General features: G+C 42.1%; 1 protein-coding gene across 8 annotated transcripts in view; it reads left to right on the forward strand.

The window, feature by feature from the left end:
- Positions 1-22338, forward strand: part of ARHGAP32 (Rho GTPase activating protein 32) — a 407411-nt gene that overhangs the window by 259884 nt on the left and 125189 nt on the right. For 7 of the 8 annotated variants that reach the window (XM_074976799.1, XM_074976796.1, XM_074976797.1 and 4 more), the window contains one exon: positions 12340-12426. The exons of the other annotated variant lie outside the window; for it this stretch is intronic. In XM_074976799.1, the coding sequence (XP_074832900.1) occupies positions 12340-12426 (87 nt within the window). The remainder of the gene's footprint in view (positions 1-12339; positions 12427-22338) is intronic. 8 annotated transcript variants of the gene reach the window in all.

The following is a 22338-nucleotide window of genomic DNA, read 5'->3' on the forward strand; positions in this document are numbered from 1 at the left end:
ACTCCTGATGGCAGTGCAGCTGAGTGCTCAGTGAGGCTGTCTACCTGCTAGGGCTCCACACCACTCGCAGAAGTGGCTGGCTGCTGCTGGTGTGTTTCTGCAGGCCTCCGTGGGATGCCCCCAACCTCCAGCACCACCCTCACAGCTCCCACTGCCCAGAAATGGGCTAATGGGAGCTGCAGGGGCGGTGCTTGCAAGTGCAGGCAGTGCATGGAGACTTACTGCTCCCCATCCCAGAGGGTGCCCAGGGACGTGGCAGCAGCAGCTGACCACTTCTGCGAGCACCAGGAACTGGGCAGACCTGTTGGATGAGCTGGATCCAGATCACCCTGTCCTAATCAGCGTGTTCTAACTCAGTGGTTCTCAACCAGTGGTACGTGAACCCCAGAAGGTACTCAGAGCTCTTCCTTAGGATACATTAACTGTTTTTCAACCTTCTTGTGAATTAAAAATTGACTTATTTTATGTTCATCTTTTTTTTTTTTAATTTATTCTTTTTGCACAGTTGTGACTATGATGGCATGTTCATTGCCAATAGGCACTTCCTTCCAACCAACCAGTCACAATTAAGTTGTTTAAACAAATGTGTTGCAATGGTAGAAAAAAAATTGTGTGTGTCTGAAAATTGTAGGTACTGGGGGTACTTAACAACTGTGTTTTTAAAGGGGTTCTTTATGAAGAAAAACGAGATTGAGAAACACTGTTCTAATTGATGCTGCACTCCTCATCTGTGTTGTTAGGATGTGTTGGGGCACATTTTGTAGTCTGGTGCTGCAGCAAGCTGATCTGCTCTGCTCTTTCTCAGTAACTTGTGGGAGAACTTGTCTATCCTGGATGCAGCGGGATGGGAGGAAGACTTGTTGGGAGCCACTGTAGAGCTATCAAATCTCAAGTGATTTAGCCTGACATTCTCATTGGAAACAGAGCATGTTACCAGCCCCAATGAAAACAGCATCCGGGCTGTAATGCTTCCTTCTCCCACCCTGCAGCTGGGCCAGAGTGAAAGTATCACTTCACTCAAGTTAGAGGGTTTTGTATGTGGACGAGAGAGGCCCTTGAGGAATAACTCCCTGGAAAGAGCCCCACCTAACTCTGCAGTGATGACATAACCTGGGTATGTGTCTGCACAGGTTTAAGGTGAGCTGTCTCTTAGGGTATGTCTTCACTTTGCAGAAAATAGAGCCAGTGAGGCTGATCTTCTGGAGTTTAATTTCACATGCCTAGTAGGGACATGGAAAATTGAACTATCTGGGATCGGCAGTCAGCCTCTGTACTCTTCAATATCATGAGGCATAAGGGAGGTCAACGGGAAAATTTCTCTCTGTGAGGAGAGCCAGGTAAGTTGATTGCAGATAAATTGATTCTAACTACACAATTGCTGCAGTTCGAATTGGGTATCTACAGTCGATTTTAATGTCTGGCTTTAGTAATGTGAGTTTAATCCTTCACTTTTTTGTGCTGCCATTCTTCTGTGCTGCTCAACCATTTCCTATTGTTGTCTTCCCCAATTTCCCTGTGCCACTCATATTAGTGTAGGAGAGGTGAGAGGTCTCCTTTGGGATACATCCCTTTCCTGTGGAAGGGCTATCTCAAAAGAAACCAGTAATCTTGTGTTTTCAGGAATACCGATGCCTGTGCCCTTGTGTGTATCTAGTCTAGTAATAGAAAAGGTAGATGAAGCCAGTGCTGTAGTGCTTTGCAAAATTCTGCTTGTCCTTTCTTTTTCAGAGAAAAATTTTTTTGCACAGTTACAATGTGCAGAGGTCAGTGTAATTTGTGCCTTGCCTGTTAAATATTCCTGGCACGTTCTGTGAGGGGGAGTATGCAAAAAATTGTATAGTATGTAGAACAAGCCCAAATTTATCAGAATCCCAACAGCACACTCAGCAATGTGTCAGGAAAAAGAACATATTCTGTCAATATCTTGTCCTGAAATGCAGAAAGTATATTTGATAACCTGGCTTCATAGAAGAGCTGTGATCTTCACTGCATATTCTTTTGTCTGATACAGAAGTCAATGCATTGTGGCCCACGTTGTCAGTACCAGAACTTTTGTCTGCCAAGGAGCATGTAGCAGGAAAGCCCTCTTACTGGTTTTATCTATAAGATCAGTCTCTTCTTCTCAAGGCGCCATTTTCCAGGTCCCAATTTTAATAGCATATGTAAGATACAAGCTTCTGTGTTCATGCTGACCCACAACCATTACAGTTTACCACAAAATTTGTATGGGAGCTTGAGAGATTTACCATGAAATTTTCCATAATGCTCTTGGTCATGAAGAATTTTTTATGGTCTTGTGAGAGCTCACAAAGGCTACATCTACACTACAGATGTATTATCTTATTATTATAGGTAGTATCTTATTTCAAAATAACCTTGTTAGACACAAAATACATTTTGAAATAGCATTCCAGCCATGTAGTTTCTATTTTGAAACAATGCAATTGGATGCCATTATGGCTTATTTCATCCTATTTTGAAATAGCTCTGCAAAGAGGTTTACTTTGAAATAGCATGTGCATAGGGTAGATGACAGCAAAGTTATTTTGAAATAACAGCTGTTATTTCAGAATAACTTGGCTGTGTAGACATAGCTCCAGTAACTGTACTGAGGCTTAGATTTTCCCAAGGTTAGTCCTGCATCAGCATAGATTCTGTGCTCCCACTGCATGCTGGGACTCAGCAAGTGATATTAAAAACACTTCTGTGTGATGGGACGGGTGGATGTGGGGTTCCACAGGTTTCATCCTGCTTTAGTTAATTTCAGTGGAAGCAGATTTGAATCTGGGTAGGCTTTGGGGGCTCAAGCATGCTCTCAGCAGCTTTTTGTACCTTGAATAGTTATTGTTGCACCCAGAGCACATTTTTTTTTAAAGGAGCCAGCTTCCCACCCTGCAGCCAATCCCACGGCCAAGGCTGCCGAGGTGCCAGTATTCAATACCAGCAAGTACTGGCACAAAAAAAGCACTGGTTGCACCCCACTTGTTATTACTTATAGGTAACTGGGATATGTTTTTGATCATCAGGTGAAACTTGCTAACTAGGCAAAGCTTTGTTTACTGCTGTATGAAGAAGGATTTGTGTCATGGAAATGAAGGCAGTTGGTTACAAATTATGTGTGGTTCCTTTGGCAAAGCTCTTGTAACCTTTTCCTTCATAAGCTGTGTTTTCCATGATGACTCTATGCCAATGGGTGTGTGAGAGAGAGAGAAAGAAAGAGAGTGTGAGAGAGTGACCGACCTGAGCAAAGAATATTCCCAACTTTATAAAGAAGTTGGAATGAACAAGTTTCACAGACAGATGAACCAATCTTTGTTTCCTAAACTTGGCGCAAAATGTTATTAAATCAGGACAGTTAGATGATGTGGTCAGTAACGTGGAATGTGGCAAGTCCTCTGTGCCTTGCATACAGCCAGCTTCTCAGCCAGGGTTTGTGATTACAGAATTCCAGATAGATGAATGAGAGTTTAAAATGCTTGCAGTTTGGTCCAAATGCTGATATTTCACAGATTGCTGGAACAACTTACTCGTGGAGAACTACTAGGATGAAAAACTCTTTTGAGTGATCAAATGTTTTCTGTTTTGTCCCATTACAAACAAAGCAATGTAATTTACCAGCCCTTTGAAATTCATTGTGTATGTTTTGTAAAAATATTTATAATTATTAAAATGCTTAGTTTCAAATCACACATCTAGCGTGTGTTGTAGCTTAAGTGGTCAACTCCTGTCTTTATTATTATTTATTTCGAGAAGAGAAATCCAGAAATCCAATAAGTTCTTCTCTGCAGAAGATATTTGATCACTTTGTTCAGCAGCTTATAAGAGATGAGCTGCTTTATCTCAGACAATGAAGGGACCAATGAACTAGAAGGGTTGTGGTTTTCATTTTTTCCCTGCTAGCCTTGTCTGCATATAACAAAGTCTTGACTGGAAACGATTATTTTCTTTTGCAAAATACATGTAAGCAGGATGTATAGTTTAGTGTTATCTTGCAAGGTACACAGGATGGAACAATTCCCATTAAGTGGACTGGCGCACTGGAGTCATGCTTTTTGCTTTGACTGGTCTTTTAGTTTTGGAAATCTTTGTTGCTATTCAGTTTATTATAGTTCGTTATCATTCAGTGGATCATTGTATTAGGAACTGTGAACTACAGTCAGCTGCACAGGGTGAATTTGAATGCTGAACTAAAAAGAATGCTGTCTCTCTGACACACTACAGTTGAAGCACAGAAACGAACCTTAGAAAGTATTTATGCTTTCTGCGCTCTTCATCCTTTATTGGCATGCCCAGTAATACAGAATGGATGCTCAGAAACTTGTCTTTGCATCGATTGATATTATGGCATAAATTTATAGCACTGGGAATTTTCATGTAACTGTCAATGCATAATTTATTCCTAAATTCATCTTTAAAATGAAAAAGTATGGTTTTATAGCAGCCTCTTAGAATTCCATTGCTGTGTTTGTCCATTTCACTCTCTGTGATTGAACAGCATATTCTGCAGTTCAGTTTTCTCTAGTGTTTACATAACAATTTTGGCATTTATTTAAACATTTTGTACTGTTTATCTGCAGCTCTACCTTTTATCTCTCATGATCTCATAATCTTAGCATGCCTCATTATAAAATGCTACTCTGAAAAGATTATGCTGTAAAATAAAGATTATTGAAGTCAGTCATATCTACTTGTGATAGCTAAGCACACATCTCCAAGGAATAAGTATATTGTTACGTGATTGTTATTTTCAGGAAGCTCTATGCTGTGATTTTGAAGGTGAAAACTGAGCTTTTCAAGTGATCCAAAAAAAAGCCAAACTACATCTGATTCAGTCAATGCTTGCTCAAATAAGTCAGCTGAAGTCTGGGGCCTGGAAGGAAAGGAGAGTGCCCTTTTCTTGTAGTAGTATCTGCCTTTGTTTTACCTTGTAAGAAGAATAAAACAATTTACCCAGGATAGTTTGGCACATAGGACCTGGTCCAAAATCTATTAAGGTCAATGGGAGGCTTTCCTTTGAGTTCAGTCGTCTTTAGATCAGTCTTGTAAGAATATTGAGTGCCCTTCTGGTCACCCGGTCTCAAAAAGGTGTATTGGAATTGGGGAAAAATACAGAATAAGGCAACAGAAATTCTTAAAGATAATTGCGCGGCTTCCAAAGGAGGAGAGATGAAAAAACTATGATTGTGCAGCTTGGAAAGGAGACAACAGGGCTGGTAGGCTTGACAAAGGTCTATAAAATCGTGAATGATGTAGAGAAAGTGAATGAGGAAGTATTATTTACCCGCTTGACATAGTACAAGAAGCAGGGTGGGGAGAAGGGAGGGTCATGCAATGACATTGATTGGCATCAGGCTTGAAACAAACTTAAGGAAGTATTTCTTCACACAACATGTAGTCAGTCTGTGGAACTTTTGGTCTTCATAACATTCCATGGCAACAAATATCAATGGGTTAAAAAAAGAATTAGATAAGGTCCATGAAGGGCAGATCGATCAGTGTTTATTTGTCAAAATGATCAGGTACAAAACCCCATGCTCTGGGTAGCTCTCAACCTCCGACAGCGAGAAGGTAGGAATGGACAACAGAGATGATCATTTCATAAATTGCCCTGTTCTGTTCATTTCCCTCTGAAGCGTGTGACACTGGTCACTATTAAAAGACTCATGGTCTGGATGGACCATTGATTTTTCCCAGAATGGCCATTTATGTGCATATTCTATTTAGGCCATTGCATCTCCAAGACACGCTTGGAATGAAAAGCCCCTCAACAGGACAAAATCAAAGATACTAATACAGTGTGCAAGAATGCTGTTTAGAGAGGGAAAAAATGTTCAGCCTAAGAGTAGGTTGGCTGCGCAGAGACAAACATGGCTAGCTCTTATGCAAGGCATTCATTTTGTGAGTTTTTACAAACCAGACTTAGGGAGCTTGCTTATATGCAAGGGAATATGGTAAATTGAAAATTTCACTTCTCATTAGAGACACAATTAGAAAGAAAATTACTAGGGAATGACCCGTCATGTTGTATCATGTCATATCATGTTTTAAAGAGCAGAAATAATCTGTTGATTGTATATAGCCTAATGCAACATTCTGTGCGTATTTTGCTTGATTACCACAGAACATGTAAAAACAGCTGGGTAGCTTGTTTTCAGAGACCTCAACGCTAGCTCATTGTTCTCAACAGAGCTAGGAATGGTATCTAGAGGACATGCTTGGTCACCTTGGAGGCTGGTTATGGTTGCTAAACAAATTGTTCTTAGACAATCCCTTGCCAGTTTACTGTAGGGGCATCAGCAACTCAGCAAGCCCTTGGTTAATAGACTGGAAGTGAAGTTTAGTAGGTAAAGGGCCAAATTCAGAGGTAACATGAAAGGGGGCTGTAGTTAGATACGCTTTTCCCTGTTTGAGTCCCATCCACCTTACTCTAGAGGTGACATCGTCAGGTAGTCTTGATTATTGTAATTTACTCTCTGGCCATTTCTACACATGCCACTCCCTTTTGGAAGGGGCAGGTTAATGGGGCACTTCGGAAGAGGTTAATGAGGCGCTGACATGCATATTCAGTGCCTCATTAGCACAACAATGGCCAGTCGTGCTCCAAAAGTGCTGCTTTTGAAACACAGACTGGCTGTATAGATGCAGGCACTTTGAAATAAACCCCACGCTTTGAAATTCCCTTTTTCCCAATTCCCGAAAGGGAGGGGCATGTGTAGACACAGCCTATATGGATCAGAAAGAAAATGTTACGTAAAGTGACTCCCAGTTTAATTTGAATTTTCCCAGGGTCAAAAGTACCTTTAAGTTATGCTAAATGAAGTCTTCTATTAAGAACATGGACACTGATGTAAATACACCGGTATATTCACGCTGACACAGACTCCTTAAAAGTGGAGCTTACATTGCAATAGCTTAGGGCTTGTCTTCACTACACAGTAGATCGACACTGCAGCAGTCTATCTACTGCGGGTTTGATTTATCACTCTACTTAGATGTGACAAATCAACCTCCAAGTGCTCTCCTGTTGACTCCTGTACTCTACTAGGACCAGAAAAGTAGGCAGAATCAATGGGAGAGCAGCCCCCACTGACCTTATAACATGGAAGACACCGTGGTAAGTACACTGACTCCCGCTACACTATTTGCATAGTTGAACTTGTGCTTCTTCGATCAGTCGTCATGGAGGGGGCGGGAAGAATGTAGACCAGGCCTGGACATCTGCTTCCTTGATATAGGAGTAGCCTGAGTTTCCCTGATGTGTTGGTATAATTAGTGTATGGTTGTCTCAGTGAAACTAACATGCACATCCTTTCTCATCCCAATTAAATATGGAACAAAGTGGGGAAAGGAAGGTGGATTTTTCATAAAAAAAAAAAAAAAAAAAGAAGCCTACTTTTTTAACTGGATGGGAGCACCCAGTTATTTCCAAATGTGGAAAGTATTTCACAGTTTTTTAGTTCTCCTTTAACTGTTGGTTTTGTTTCTTAATGTTGCCATTCACCTATACTCCATATGCTGCAGCACTTTAAACGTTAAATTTGGCTGCAAAATAAAATGTTAGTGGGGAAAAACCTAGGCACAAATGTACAAAGGAACAACTTTGTTATGCTATTCAATCATATTAAAAGGCAGCAGGGCATACCCAGTGCTGAATCTCTTTCAGACAGAGGCAAAACTGTTTGGACAGTCTTGACGCTTTACAGTTCCATCTCTCCTGCTGGAAGGAAATGTGTGCTTTACAGGAGGAATTATAGCTAGAGGTTGTCTGGAGGCCGAGAGGGGATTAGCTCAAGTATTAAACAGTAGTAGGTAGGAGGATGAGAGAGGACTATTTTAAGAGTGAGGGTTGGAGATCATAGGAAGTGCTACAGAAATTGAGGACCAAGAGCAGAATTGTTTTTGTCTTTGGGAATTCTAAAAAGATCCTTAGCCTTCCAACAAAAGAAAGAACTGCAGCTGTACAAGATGTTTTAAATGCTTTCCACAGTCTGTCCACCCTAACATGAATACTTTCTTAATGGAGACTTTTCTATCGTGAAACAGGCTGGAGTGCTTAAGAGCAGCAGAAAAATTTCCCTGTGTATGGGACAAGTGTGAGATTGAACTTTTTATTGAACACCTTGCCTATAAAATAAATGGTCCAAAGCTTAAAGTACTTCTTGGCCCAAAGCGCCTTTTTGTTGTTTACCATAAGGTACTGAGGCAGCGGAAGAGTAGCTGAAATTCTGGACGTTATGTCTAGTCGGGGAAGTTGCAGGATTTGTTTTAAATTTTTTGTCATATTTTGTGATTTTTTTTTAAAAGGTTCTTCAACTACTGTATCTAAAGATGCTAGGTTCTAGGGAGAACCAAGGCTTCATCTGCTTCTGTTGCTTGATCTTCTCTTTCATTCTTGTCTCTTTCAGTTTTCTCCTGGATTAGGTTTGCTCCTGACTAGTTTTAAAGTGTTGTGGCAGGATCAATTATGTGCACATTTCCCAGCAAGCCAAGTTACTTTAAAGATCTTTCTGTGCAAGTCATTTGTTCTTTTTTTTTTTAGCTGAATTTATTTTTGGTTGAAAGAAGAAGCAAATAATTCTTCTTGCTAGTATAACTAATGACTCTGCTGATGAATCTGATGAAGTGGGTCCGTCCCACAAAAGCTCTTCACCAAATAAATCATTTTTTTAGTCTTTAAAGTGCTACATTTCTGCTGCTTTGTTTTAATAGCTCTACCGTTCAACTTAATTACCATCCTACAAGCCAACAAGATTGAGGAAAGGCCTCTTTTCCTGGAACGCATGTGTGTGAGAGAAAGGATGTGCTTTTTTACTAGCTTCAGTGCACCTTTCGAAGGAGATTAAATTGGTTTCCCTGAAGTGCTGTGATTCTTTTATAAAACATATTTTTGAAGGGGTGGGTTTTGGATGTCTTGGGTCACTGGCCTGTAACTGTCAATAATCTTACACTTTTTGAGTACAATTTTAAACTTTTCTTTCCCCCAAAAATATTTAAGCTATCTTTATTGTGGCAAATCAAAACCAAAAATATATATTGATATGTTTATTATATTACCTGCCACTCCACCTTTAATTAAGATTTAACAATGGCCTTTTATTGGCAGTGACTAATTTGAACATATGCCCAGCAGCTATTTGGAGCAAGCTGGTGTTTGCTGGCTTTCGGTCGGAAAGAGGACTGTCAAAAAAAAAAAAAAAATCTAGACATGTAGTCAATAACTGCCTCCATAAAATCCTCCTGGTCCACTGGCCATAAACCATCAACATCCAAGACTTGTGACAACTGACTCACCAACTTCCTGCTGAAGAAGAAATCAGGACGAGAAGATGGAGATGGTTTGACATACACTTAGAAAATCAGCCACCAACATCACAAGGCAAGCTTTAACTTGGAACCCGTGAAGAAAAAGGAAGAGAGGGAACCCAAAATATACCTGGTATAAAGACCTGAAGGCCAACACTAAAACGATGGGATTTGCTTGGTCAGAAGAGGAAATGATTGCCCAGGACAGGGAATGCTGGTGAATAGTTGTCAGTGGCCTGTGCTCTAAGATGTAGGAATGAGAGAGGCTTACTACTACTACTACTTTTGGTGTTTTGATCAATGCTTAACTTCACATGTTCAATTCTTGGGTCTGCTGCTGACTCACTGTATGACACTGGATACAACATTCCTTGCCCCAGTGCTCCCATCTATAAAATAGACAAATAGGGTTAAATACTTACTCACCTCGTAATATTTTGGGAGGAAAATGTTTGTGGGGTCTTGGAGTAAGTGCAGTATGTTTTCAGGTAGAAGGTTTATGCATAAATATTAATTACCAAACATGCATCTTATGATTTTCTCTCTTTTTCATTATAGAATCATAGAATACTAGAACTGGAAGGGATCTCAAGAGGTCATTAAGTCCAGTTCCCTGCCCTCATGGCAGGGCCAAGCACCATCTAGATCATCCCTGTTAGATATTTATCTAACCTGCTCTTAAATATCTCCAGTGATGGAGATTTTACAGCCACCTTAGGCAATCCATTCTAGTACCTAACTATCCTGACAGGAATTTTTTCCTAATGTCTAACCTAAACCTCGCTTGCTCCAACTTAAGACCATTGCTTATTATCCTGTGTTCAGAAGCTAAGGAGAATAATTTTTCTCCGTCCTCCTTGTAATACCCTTTTAGGTACTTGAAAACTGCCGTCATGTCTGCTCTTAGCTATCTCTTTTCCAAACTAAACACACCAGTTCTTTTAATCTTCTCTTGTAGATCATGTTTTCTAGACCTTTAATCTTCTTCCAATCAAGTATCTCCAGTGGGAAGTTTTTTGATTTTTTTGGTCCCAAGTTTTTTTTGATTTCATCACAGATTCAGATAATGATGGGTGTTTTTTCCAACTCCCAGGCTGGCACGCTTTGGAGATGGGCACAAAGGGAACAAATAGCAATGACAAGAGGAAATGACTGAGAAGAGATGGATGTGGAGAGGGCTCATAGCACTCTTGGCTGGAAATGTGGGCATGTTAAATGAAGATCGGATTATAGGACCATATTATATGTTGTACAGCCACTTTGCACTTGGGGTTGCATAGTGACTCATGGCACAGCAGAATTCAGCCTGTAATAAGGAAGCTGAGAGACCGTTCATTTGCCATTGGAGGTGGATAGAGAATCTCAGATCAGTTGTTGGCATTTTCATACTGCGTGGTGTTATTACATGTTATTTCTACTGGAGCCTCCGTCTTACATTTTAAGACAACAGTGGATTAGGAACTGTGCCAGAGAAGCTGGTGGTAGAGGCATCTGTCTTCCCAGCTCTGTCCGTGCAAGTCTCTTATGAGATTCATCAGGGCTTAAAAAAACAAACAAACCAAAATCTCAGAATGCTAAGATTTTGACTTAAAAGTACTTGATGGGGAATTCAGGCATGAATTGGCTGCTCCGTAGCTTCAGTATTGCATCTCATTCCCTGCATCACTCAGGAGACATTGATGTTATCAAATGTTCCTGGGGATCGCAGATGGGGAATTACAATCCTTGCAGTGCGTACAGTTTGGTGAGTTTCATTACATGGAATGTAGCGTGGTGGCCAAGTGAATCCAGTTTCTTCCCTGGTGTTAAGTCAAATCTGTGGGGTAATTTTCAGAGTGAAAATAACTTTTGTTGGCATAGCTGTATTGGCTAGGGTGTGAGTGTGGGGCCATTTGAGGGGAAGGGGGGCAATATAATCGTGCAAAAGTCTAATATAGACTCGTGTTCTCTGTAATTTTCACCATCCCTTGGTGGCATAAATATTACATGCGCCCAGGCACATGTGCACCACCAATGTAAACATGTATTGCCCACTGAGGGCACTCTGCTAGTCATCTGAGTGGCACTTGAATCTCTCCTGGGCAGATGCCCAAACGTTCAGTTCACAGGAAACACTGGTGTAGACCCCCTCATATCAGCAGAGTGGACCTTGTGCCAGCTGGTCTGGCTTATTTTCTCCAGGGAACTGGTATGTGAAGGACTTGTTTGCCCATATAAACTTCGTCTGCACTTGGAGGGTTTACTTGTAGAGTGATACAAGCAAAGCTTCTAAGTGCGGACAAAACAGAATATGAACAGAAATGAGATGGTTAAATCTCCGCTCGCTGCTTTGGAAAAAATCAAACCAGCAATGATACAGGACTTTAAAGACTAACAAAACAAAACAAAAAGTGCTACATGGCCGCTGATTTGTTTTGTTAGAATACAGACGAACATGGCTACCTCTCAGTTACTATTCAACATGCTTTGGAAAAGCTCATGATAATATTGTGCTTAATGGGTCTTTGTATATGATGAATGATGCTGCTGTAAAGCTCTCTGTTGTGGTAAATTACCTGATAGTGTTGAAACCTGGAGACATGTTTGATTACCTAATGCTGGCCCCAACATATAAAATAAAAAGAGAATGAAGTGGATAGTTAGCAGAATGTATCACTGGTATCTGATGCACGGCTATTGATGTGGATATTTCGAGTGGGCATTTAGTTTTACAGACTTAGAGATTTAATCATTGGGCTTCTATTCTTTGCTTGCTGACAGTTGTTTGAATGGTGCACTGCATATTAAAAAACTGTCTGTTGAGATGCAGAATCAAATTGTCTTTTGCGAGGTCTGTGTATCTGATGAATGCTGAATATTTTCAGTCTTGCAACTCTCAGTCAGACAAGCACAATCCTGGTTCCTGATACCTGGCATGCCTACGAGCAAGTTGATGTGAATGTGGTGCTTCAGGCATTATTATGTGCCTGGCTTCTCCCTGCTCACTGACCTGGTCTCTGTCTCTTTCTCTTCTCCCCTCCCTGCTCCTTGGTGTAGCTTTCACTTCCAGAGGACCAGAACGAAGTAACAAGAAACGGCTGTGAATCCAAGGAGCTGGTCTACCTTGTGCAAATCTCTTGCCAGGTAAGTGCCATATTTTCCCCCTCTTGCTTTGCATAACTTATTGCATTATGTTAATTTTCACGGCCTGGTGATATTTTGATGTGTCGATACTTTGGAGGTATCCATTTTTTACCTCTTCGTTCACTGATGCCCCAGAAGGATGCTTAGCTGTGTAGTGAGTGGATAATTTTTAAGCAAACAAATACTGTATATGAAAGCGAGAGAGATGAGCTTGTTCAGCAGGCAAACCCTACTGCAGTATGTGGAGAGCTATAGAATAGTTATCCTAGATCTATCACATCCACATGCATGCTTAAAGTGTAGGTATATACGTACATACAAATCAGGGTCATGGACATATATTATGTACACACATAAAATATGAATACACAGAAGATGTGCCTGACCGTGAACACAGGGCCAATACATTCTATTGATCAGAGTTTACAGCTGTGAATCAGAAGACTGAGATTCTAGTTCTCTTCCTCACTCTGCCTCTTGACGTACTGTATGATCTTAAATGGCACCTATTACTGCCTGGGACAGGTAAATTCACCTCTTTGTGCCCCTGGTGCCCCATTAATGGTTCTCAGTCCTGCTGGAAAGGTATAACAAGTGAGGTTCCACAGGGGTCTGTATTGGGACCAGTTCTGTTCAATATCTTCATCAACGATTTAGATATTGGCATAGACAGTGCGCTTATAAAGTTTGCAGATGATACCAAGCTAGGAGGGGTTGCAACTGCTTTGGAGGATAGGGTCAACATTCAAAATGATCTGGACAAATTGGAGAAATGGTCTGAAGTAAACAGGATGAAGTTTAATAGAGACAAATACAAAGTGCTCCACTTAGGAAGGAACAATCAGTTTCACACATACAGAATGGGACGCAACTGTCTAGGAAGGAGTATGGCAGAAAGGGATCTAGGGGTTATAGTGGACCACAAGTTAAATATGAGTCAACAGTGTGATGCTGTTGCAAAAAAAGCAAACATGATTCTGGGATGCATTGACAGGTGTGTTGTGAACAAGACACAAGAAGTCATTCTTCCGCTCTGCTCTGCACTGGCTAGGCCTCAGTTGAAGTATTGTGTCCAGTTCTGGATGCTGCATTTCAAGAAAGATGTGAAGAAATTGGAAAGGGTCCAGAAAAGAGCAACAAGAATGATCAAAGGTCTAGCGAACATGACCTATAAAGAAAGAATTGGGCTTGTTTAGTTTGGAAAAAGAAGATTCAGGGGGGACATGATAGCAGTTTTCAAGTATCTAAAAGGGTGTCATGAGGAGGAGGGAAAAACTTGTTCTTCTTGATCTCTGAGGATAGAACAAGAAGCAATGGGCTTAAACTGCAGCAAGGGAGGTTTAGGTTGGACATTAGGAAAAAGTTCCTAACTGTCAGGGTGGTCAAACACTAGAATAAATTGCCTAGGGAGGTTGTGAAATCTCCACCTCTGGAGATATTTAAGAACAGGTTAGATAAATGTCTGTCAGGGATGGTCTAGACAGTACTTGGTCCTGCCATGAGGGCAGGGGGCTGGACTCGATGACCTCTGAAGGTCCCTTCCAGTACTAACATTCTGTGATTCTATGATCTGTTACTATAGTGATAGAAATTCTTGCACATCCTTGCAGCTCCTTAGGTGCAAACAGAGCAAACTATGTTACTATATTAATTGGGACTGATGCCTTGCAGGGAGATCTAGTCCACTTTGTATGAAAGTAAATTACAGAGGATGCAATGTTGGAAGGTATTGCTTATTTTTCCAATCTGTGTCTAGCATTACCCCTCTCCCATCATCCAAGCTGGCTCTTTATAAACACGTGGGTTCTTGACTCAGTTGTGGGTATCCATGGGAATAGCTGCAGTTTCTCCCTCTCATTTTGAATCTCTGTATTTGGTTCTCTCACTAGGTTCCTGAGGGCTGTGAGTAAGTGTCTGTCTTATGCTGTGACCTACTGTAAATAGGACTATCTTAATTGTGTTATGTGGGAGGGGGTGGTTTTCCCACAAAGTTGGAAAACCCATTTTTCAAATTATCTTTGCATAAAATAGTATGAATGCCTTTGGGAGTGAGAGAAGGAGCAGAACTTTTCACAGATGAGTAGCTTTGAAAACTGTTTGTGCTTTGTGGGCATCTCACAGTTACCATATCACCCTGTTGTTGCCAGCAGGGGACTAGATCATAGATTAAGAGAGCAATGCAATTGCTAACAAGGCAAGACTGCAAATCTAATTGAAGTTACACACCCACATCTGAACCAACCGATTGTTTTTAACAATCTGACGATTTGGAGTATATCTACACTATGCAGCTTTTAGCAGCAAGGCTGTGTTGCTACGTTAGCTTGTGGAAAGGCTCTTTGTACCCACTTTTGTCGACAAAATACTTTTATCGCCTGCTGGCAAAGCAACATTCACAGTTTTACTTGCCCTGGCAAAACTTCATTGTTCAGGGAGGCAGGGGGTTAAAGCACCTATGAACGAAACATGTTTTGTCAATCAGTAGGCATCCTTCAGTCTGCATAGACTATGGATTGCACCCTTTAAAGTTTCAATTGAGGACTTCATTTACAGCGTCTATTGTGACTATGAAGACCCACACGAGAGTGACAGTCCTTGCTGCATCTCTTGCAGATGAAGTGGGTGTCTGGCAAGTCCTTATTGTGCTTTCTGTGCGCTCGCTTCTCCTCTGCTAGCTGTCTGATCTTCAACTCGCCCTTCTGAAGGCCCTTGTGTAACCCTTGCCTCCATCTGCTGCGGTCGTCTGCTAGATCTTCCCAGTTGTCCAGCTCAATGTCTACCTCTCTGAGGTCTCTCTTGCAGACATCTTTGTAACGCAACTGGGGGCGTCCGGGAGGTCTTTTGCCAGAGGCTAGCTCACCATACAGGATGTCTTTTGGAATCCTTCCATCGTTCATCCTGTGGACGTGGCCAAGCCAGCGGAGTCGACGCTGCCTGAGGAGGGTGTGCATGGTTGGGATTCCAGCTTGCTCGAGTACGGCAGTGTTGGTCACTCTGTCCTTCCATGATATTCCAAGGATGCACCTGAGGCAGTGCAAGTGGAAGACGTTCAGCCTCTTTTCCTGGCGCGCATACAGAGTCCAAGTCTCGCTGCCATAAAGGAGGGTGCTGAGCATGCAGGCTCTGTAGACTTACATTTTGGTGTGAGTGTACAGCTTGTTGTTATTCCACACTCTCTTGCTGAGTCTGGACAGAGTTGTGGCCGCTTTTCCGATCCTCCTATTTAGCTGTGTCCAACGACAGGGTGTCAGTGATGGTGGACCCGAGGTAAACGAACTCGTGGACAACCTCTAACATATAGTTGTCAATGCTGACTGATGGGGATTTAGCAACCTCCTGACCGAGTACGTTTGTCTTCTTTAGGCTGATGGTAAGCCCAAAGTCCTTGCACGCTTTGGAGAACCGATCCAGCAGTTTTTGAAGCTGGTCTTCTGTGTGAGACACTACAGTAGCATCGTCTGCGAACAGCATGTCTCTGATGAGGACTTCTCACACCTTAGACTTCGCTTTCAGCCTTGCAAGGTTAAACAGTTTCCCATCAGATCTTGTGTGCAGCAAGATGCCCTCCTGTTGAAGATCCAAAGGCATGGTTCAGGAGGAGTGCGAAGAAGATCCCAAACAATGTTGGAGCAAGCACGCATCCTTGTTTGACGCTGCTCCTGATTCTGAAAGCATCCGATAATGTGCCATCATATTGGATGGTTCCTCTCATGTTTTCGTGGAATGACTGGATCATCTTCAGTGACCGTGGAGGACAGCCTATCTTGTGGAGCAGTTTGCCATTAGACTGAACTTTCCCAAAAGTCCTAAAGAAATTGAATGTCAATAGGTTTTGGGTGTCTAGCTCCTTTAAGCCTTTTGGAAAAAATTAATTAATTCAGTCATTAAAATTTTTCTATTACTTGCACCGAGGGCCATAGCACATACGCTCTTCAAAAGTGTTTGAAGACATCAAGTATTATTAGCTCAGTAGCTAATGCAATTAAAAAGCCTGATTGAGCAGATAAGTTTTGTATCCTTCCCAAAAGCTTACCCTCTCAGGTGGCCACCAGATAAACTCTTTGTACTGAAGTAACATTTTCATCTGTAAACGTGCTACCTGTCATCCTGAAGAGTACAGCTGTGGGCTCTGCTAGACAGATCTACTTTGTGGAGCTCTCTTAGGAGTAACTGGGTTGCTCATAGTGTAACTGGGCCCCAAACACGAGAATTTTAGAGGTGGTACCCAACAGTGAAGATCACACCAAGAAAGGGTTGGTTGCTGGTGCAGTTGCATGGCGCTGATGATACGTGCTCATAACGACACACCGAGGCAGAAGGCTGCTCTTTCTGCTGAAGTTCCAGAGTGCTTTTTAAGGATAGTCCTAAGGAGAGTGCATTTCTGAAACATGACACATAAATGGCACGGAAGCGGGTCGCTGTGTACAATTGCACATTGGACAGAAGGAATTACCACCTCCCAGCCAGCTGTCCCTGAGCCTCCTGACAGATCCAGGAGCTCCGGTGAACCGAGATCATGAATCATGAGCCTCCCACTGAGAAGTTTCGTGCCCCATAATCTCCCACTGAAGTGTTACACTGAACTAAAGTGGTGGCACTGGGAGCATGACATTAAGAAGCAATGAGAGATAACCACTCACCATTCCTCCAAATGGTAGTTCCTCTGAGCCCGCATGACTTCCTCCTTATGCAGACTCAATTTCCGCTCCCTTACTTTAGTCCACATTCCCATCTTTCAGACACTTATACTTTTTTGCATCTCCTCACTTGGGTGGTGCCTGGTTGCCCCACTATTTCGACTGCATGGGTGTGTATGTGCTGAGCTGAACTCCTCAGTGTAGATGCTGCCATTGTAATCTAAGGGTAAGTCTTCACTACACAGAAGATCAACCCAGTCAGGGTCAATCTACTGGGGTTTGATTTTGCATGACTAGTGGGGAATGTGTGAAATTGAGCTATAGGGGTTGACAGTTGACCCCTGCACTCCTCAGTCTTGCAAGGGGTAAGGGAGGTTGATGGGAGAGTTTTTCCAGTTGATGTCCCTCAGAGAGTTGGGCCAGGTATGTCCATTGTATAGCTAAGTTGATTCCAGCTATGCAATTGCTGTAGCTGGAATTGAAGCTCCCAACAAACAAAAAATAAAGCCGAAGTGACAGCATAATTGAGCTTAATACAGAATTTGTGCATCTGACAAGCATCCTGAAGACATCTTTTTGGGTTTCCTGGAAGATAGCATGATGCCCAAGCACTGTGAGTTTGGTCTTTATGATGTTCATCATTTTTCCATACTTTTTAAAATCTCATCTTGTAATGGGAGGGTATGAGATCTTAATAGATAACAGAGGTTTGCCAAGACACACACAAGAACTTCAGAGTCTTGCGTGTGGAGAAGACAAGTGGCATATCTAATTATCCATAATGTCTGTTATTCTGTAGCTGTGACAGTGTTGTTTAGAACAGGGTAAGTACATCCATTAATCTCAACTATGATCACTAGAGACAATGGAATTGATTCACTGCAAACTTCACTTTAATTCTACATGAGTGTGATGCCTGTGATTTCATTGGCATCATACCCCCATTAAGCAGGATTAACAGTGGGGTGTCATGTCCTTTTGCTTTTTAGACACTGACCTTGCTCCAAACCCTCCCATTTAACCAAGAGACTCGGGCATTAGTTCATCAATAGTATCCTAGGCTGATTTATTGATGCTCCAATAGATAAAGCACAAGATGCCTGCGGACAATCACCAGAACCCTCTGGGGAACAAGACAACCTCATTCCTGTGCGCCAATCTCTAATCCTAGAAAAGTGTGTGGAATGAGTTAGAACTAATTTATTATAGGCCAGTGTTTCTTAAACTTTTTGAGACTATGCAACACCAAGCAATAATAACTTTTGTGCAGAACACCTATGAAGTTTTTCTTCAAAAAATTGTCGGACAAAAAAAACAAACAGAGACGTATACATCAAAACCAAAATGAAGTAATTTAATCAACCATCCTAGCAATGAAGAAGTAACATCGTATCTGGTTTCAATATACATGCACTGCACATTGTTGCTCTTTGCTACGCTGCTGCGGCAAACCTGCAAGTTGTTCATGGAACATCAGTGTTCCGCAAAACATAGTTTAAGAATCACTGGTCTAGACCATAAGGTCTCGGAAAAAGCAATGTGATCATGGGGATCTTTAATATGAGTGACATATGCTGTAGGTCTCCTGCTGTCTGTACAGACCATGTCTGGAATTGCTAAACTTCATGGATGATAGTTTCCTAACTCAAAAAGTGTTGCAACCAATGTGGGAGAATTATTTAACAGAACTTAGCTTAACAGATGAAGAGAGAACAATCACAGACCTAAAAATTAATAGTAGTTTAGGTAAAAGGGATTATGAATTGATCACATTCATAATGTGCAAGTACAGGTGAGTTCAAACCAGTTCATTCATTCTCGCTCTCTTTCTCTCCACACATGGTCATGAAATAGGGCCAATTTCACAAAATGCAAAATAATTATAGGTCAAATCAGCTGTTAGGAAGAACTTAATTAGAAAAATGTGATTAAAAATTGGGAATTATTTAAGATGCCCATAATGCCACACTCAAGGAACAATGCTGTTTTGGTTAAAACAAATACAAAAATTCCAGCTTGGTTTAGTAAGAAAGTGAAGGCAACTATATAATATATATAAAAATGGAAGAAAGTGAAAGTTCCTTGGACATTACGAAAAACTGTTTCACAAGGAGGGTGGTGAAGCACTGGAATGCGTTACAAAGAGAGTTGGTAGAATCTCCATCCCTAGAGGTTTTTAAGTCCCTGCTTGACATAGTCATGGCTGGGATGATTTAGTTGGACTCAATGACCTCCTGAGGTCCCTTCCAGCCCTATTATAGTTGATAATCATTAATATAAAAAGAGACTTTCCCTAGGGGAGGAACCCTTTGTTCGTCCTCCCCCATCCCCTTGGAAAAATACCAGTTCAAAATTAATTCCAGTTGGCATGATCACAAATGTTACTAGGACCAGCCATAGTTGGCATACAGGATAAGCACGACTTCCACAGGTTATTGTCTTGATCACCGAGCCATTCAGGTTCCAGGGCATCAAGAAGGTCTCTCATTAACATATTTAGAACGGCAGACTGAACCTGCCTGTTCTGGCAACCGCAGGACCTGAATAGTCCAGACCAGAGATTTTGCCAGACCAAGGGAGGTCAGTGCCCAGGGGGCTGTCCTCCCAGCCTCCAGCCCTGGCTACTTCCCTGATACTACCTCCAGTTTCTGGCCCCAGCTCCGTAGGCTTTCCGCCTCCACTCCCTAGCCCTGGCCACAGGACTTCCAGCTTCCTGACCACAGATGCAAGCAGCAGGCTTCCCATTCTGGCCCCCACTCCTCACCCTGGATGCTAGCTTCCCAGCCCTGGCTGTGGTTTCCTTGCCACAGGTCCATCTCTCCCTGCTGCTCCCCAGCAGTGCTGCTCCACATCTGGCTTCTTGACCAGCTCCCCAACCACCACAGCCCACTGGCTCCCCAAACCCTGCTCTGTGCCACCACCATGGCCCTGCTGCTCACTGCCGACTCCCTTGTGTGGCCGCTGTGGCCCTTTGCTGGCTTCCCAGCCACAGCAGCTCCCCAGTTTCTCCTCCCTAGACTCCTGCATACAGCTCCCCAGCTACTGCTGGTCCCCCTGGATCTGTGGCTGCCTGGCTGGGCTAAGACTTCCTTCTGCCAGACTCCAAGCAGGCCTCCATTCCCAGCTGCCAGGGTTATGTGAGGCCACAGATGGAGTATTGTGTACATTTCTGGGCCCCCCAATATAGAAAGGATGTGGATTCAGTGGAGCGGGTCCAGCGGAGAGCAACAAAATGATTAGGGGGCTGGAGCACGTGACCTATGAACAGAGGCTGAGGGATCTAGGCATGTTTAGTAAGCACTAGAGAAGAGTGAGGGGAGATTTGACAGCAGCCTTCAACGTCCTGAAGAGGAGCTCTAAAGAGGATGGAAAGAGTCTGTTCTCAGCAGTGAATGACAGCAGAAAAAGGAGCAATGGTGTCAAGTTACAGAGGGAGAGGTGTAGGTTAGATGTTAGGAAAAACTATTTCCCCAGGAGAGTGGTGAAGCACTGGAATGTGTTACTCAGAGAGGTGGAATCTCCATCCCTTGAGGTTTTTAAGTCCTGGGTGGGATGATTTAGTTAGGGTTGATCCTGCTTTAGGCAGGGAACTGGACTTGGTGACCTCCTGAGGTCCCTTCCAGACCTTGGATTCTATGATTCTATGGATGTTGCTGAATGAGAGCATCCCAGATTTCAAAGGTTCAGCCAGTACATAAGAATAGCTGTACTAGGCCAGACCAAAGGTCCATCTAGCCCAGTATCCTGTCTGCCAAGTGTGGCCAATACCAGGTGTTCCAGAGGGAGTGAACCGAACAGGTAACAATCTCTCTCCTGCCGTCCATCTCCAGCCTCTGACAAAAAGAAATTAGGGACACCATTCCTTACCCATCCTGGATAATAGCCATTAATGGACCTAACCTACATGAATTTATCTAGGTCTTTTTTAAACCCTGTTATAATCTTAGACTTTACAGCTTCCTCTGTCAAGGAGTTCCACATTTTGACTGTGCGCTGTGTGAAGAATTTCATTTTATTTGTATTAAACCTGCTGCCCATTAATTGCATTTTGTATCCCCTAGTTCTTATATTATGGGAAAAGTACATAATTTTTCCTTGTACACTTTCTCCACATCACTCATAATTTTATATGCCTCTGTCGTATCCTGCCTTAGCCTCCTCTTTTCTAAGATGAAAAGTCCTAGTTTCTTTCATCTCTCTTCGTAGGGGACCCATTACAAACCCCTAACCATTTTAGTTGCTCTTTTCTGAACCTTTTCTAATGCCAGCATATCTTTTTAGAGATGAGTTGACCACATCTGTATGCAATATTTAAGATGTGGGCGTACCATGGTTTTATATAAGGGCAATAAGATATTCTCCATCTTATTCAAATAATTCCTAACATCCTGGTTGCTTTTTTGCCTGCTGCTACACACTGCGTGAATGTTTTCAGAAAACTATCCAGAATGACTCCAAGATATCTTTCCTGATCAGCTGCAGCTAACTTAGCCACTGTCATATTGTATGTATAGTTGTGGTTATTTTTCCAATGTGCATTTCTTTGCATTTATCCACATTAACTTTGATTTGCCATTTTGTTGCCCAGTCACTAAGTTTTGTGAGATCCTTTTGAAGTTCTTTACAGTCTGCTTTGATCTTAACTATCCTGAGCAGTTTAGTATCACCTGCAAACTTTGCCACCTCACAGTTTACCCCTTTCTCCAGATCATTTATGAATAAGTTGAACAGGATGGGTCTGAGGACTGACCCGTGGGGAGTGTCACTAGTTACCCTTCTCCATTTTGAAAATTTACTACAGTATTTATTCTTACCCTTTTTCTCCTGTAAGTATAAACAGATTCACATTTTAGATTTCTAACTTCACATACAAAAGTGATATATGCACAAAAAACAGGATGTGCAGATTCAGCAGATTATAACTATGAAATTGATCTGTTACATGACCTGTTTTGCGTAACACATCTTAGGCCAATTTTTATAAAGCCTGGAGGAGGTGGCATGAGAACACAGATGACCTCTTTCACTAGTTACAATGCAAATACATTTTTAGAGGCTGACATCCTATGGAGCAAGACTCCTGAAATTATTGCTTCTCTCACTTCCTAGGATGCATTGAATTCACTGACACTGTTCTACTGTCCTGTGTGATTGAAGATGTACTGATGGTTTGCTGTACCCGTTGTCATCTATATCAATTAGTAGAACAATATGCTGTTGTTGTGTAGTGGTATGTGTGTGTCATCTGGCCTCCTGAGGCCTCACTACCCAATCC

Source organism: Carettochelys insculpta, chromosome 25 (assembly GCF_033958435.1).
Source record: "Carettochelys insculpta isolate YL-2023 chromosome 25, ASM3395843v1, whole genome shotgun sequence".
NCBI lineage: Eukaryota > Metazoa > Chordata > Testudines > Carettochelyidae > Carettochelys > Carettochelys insculpta.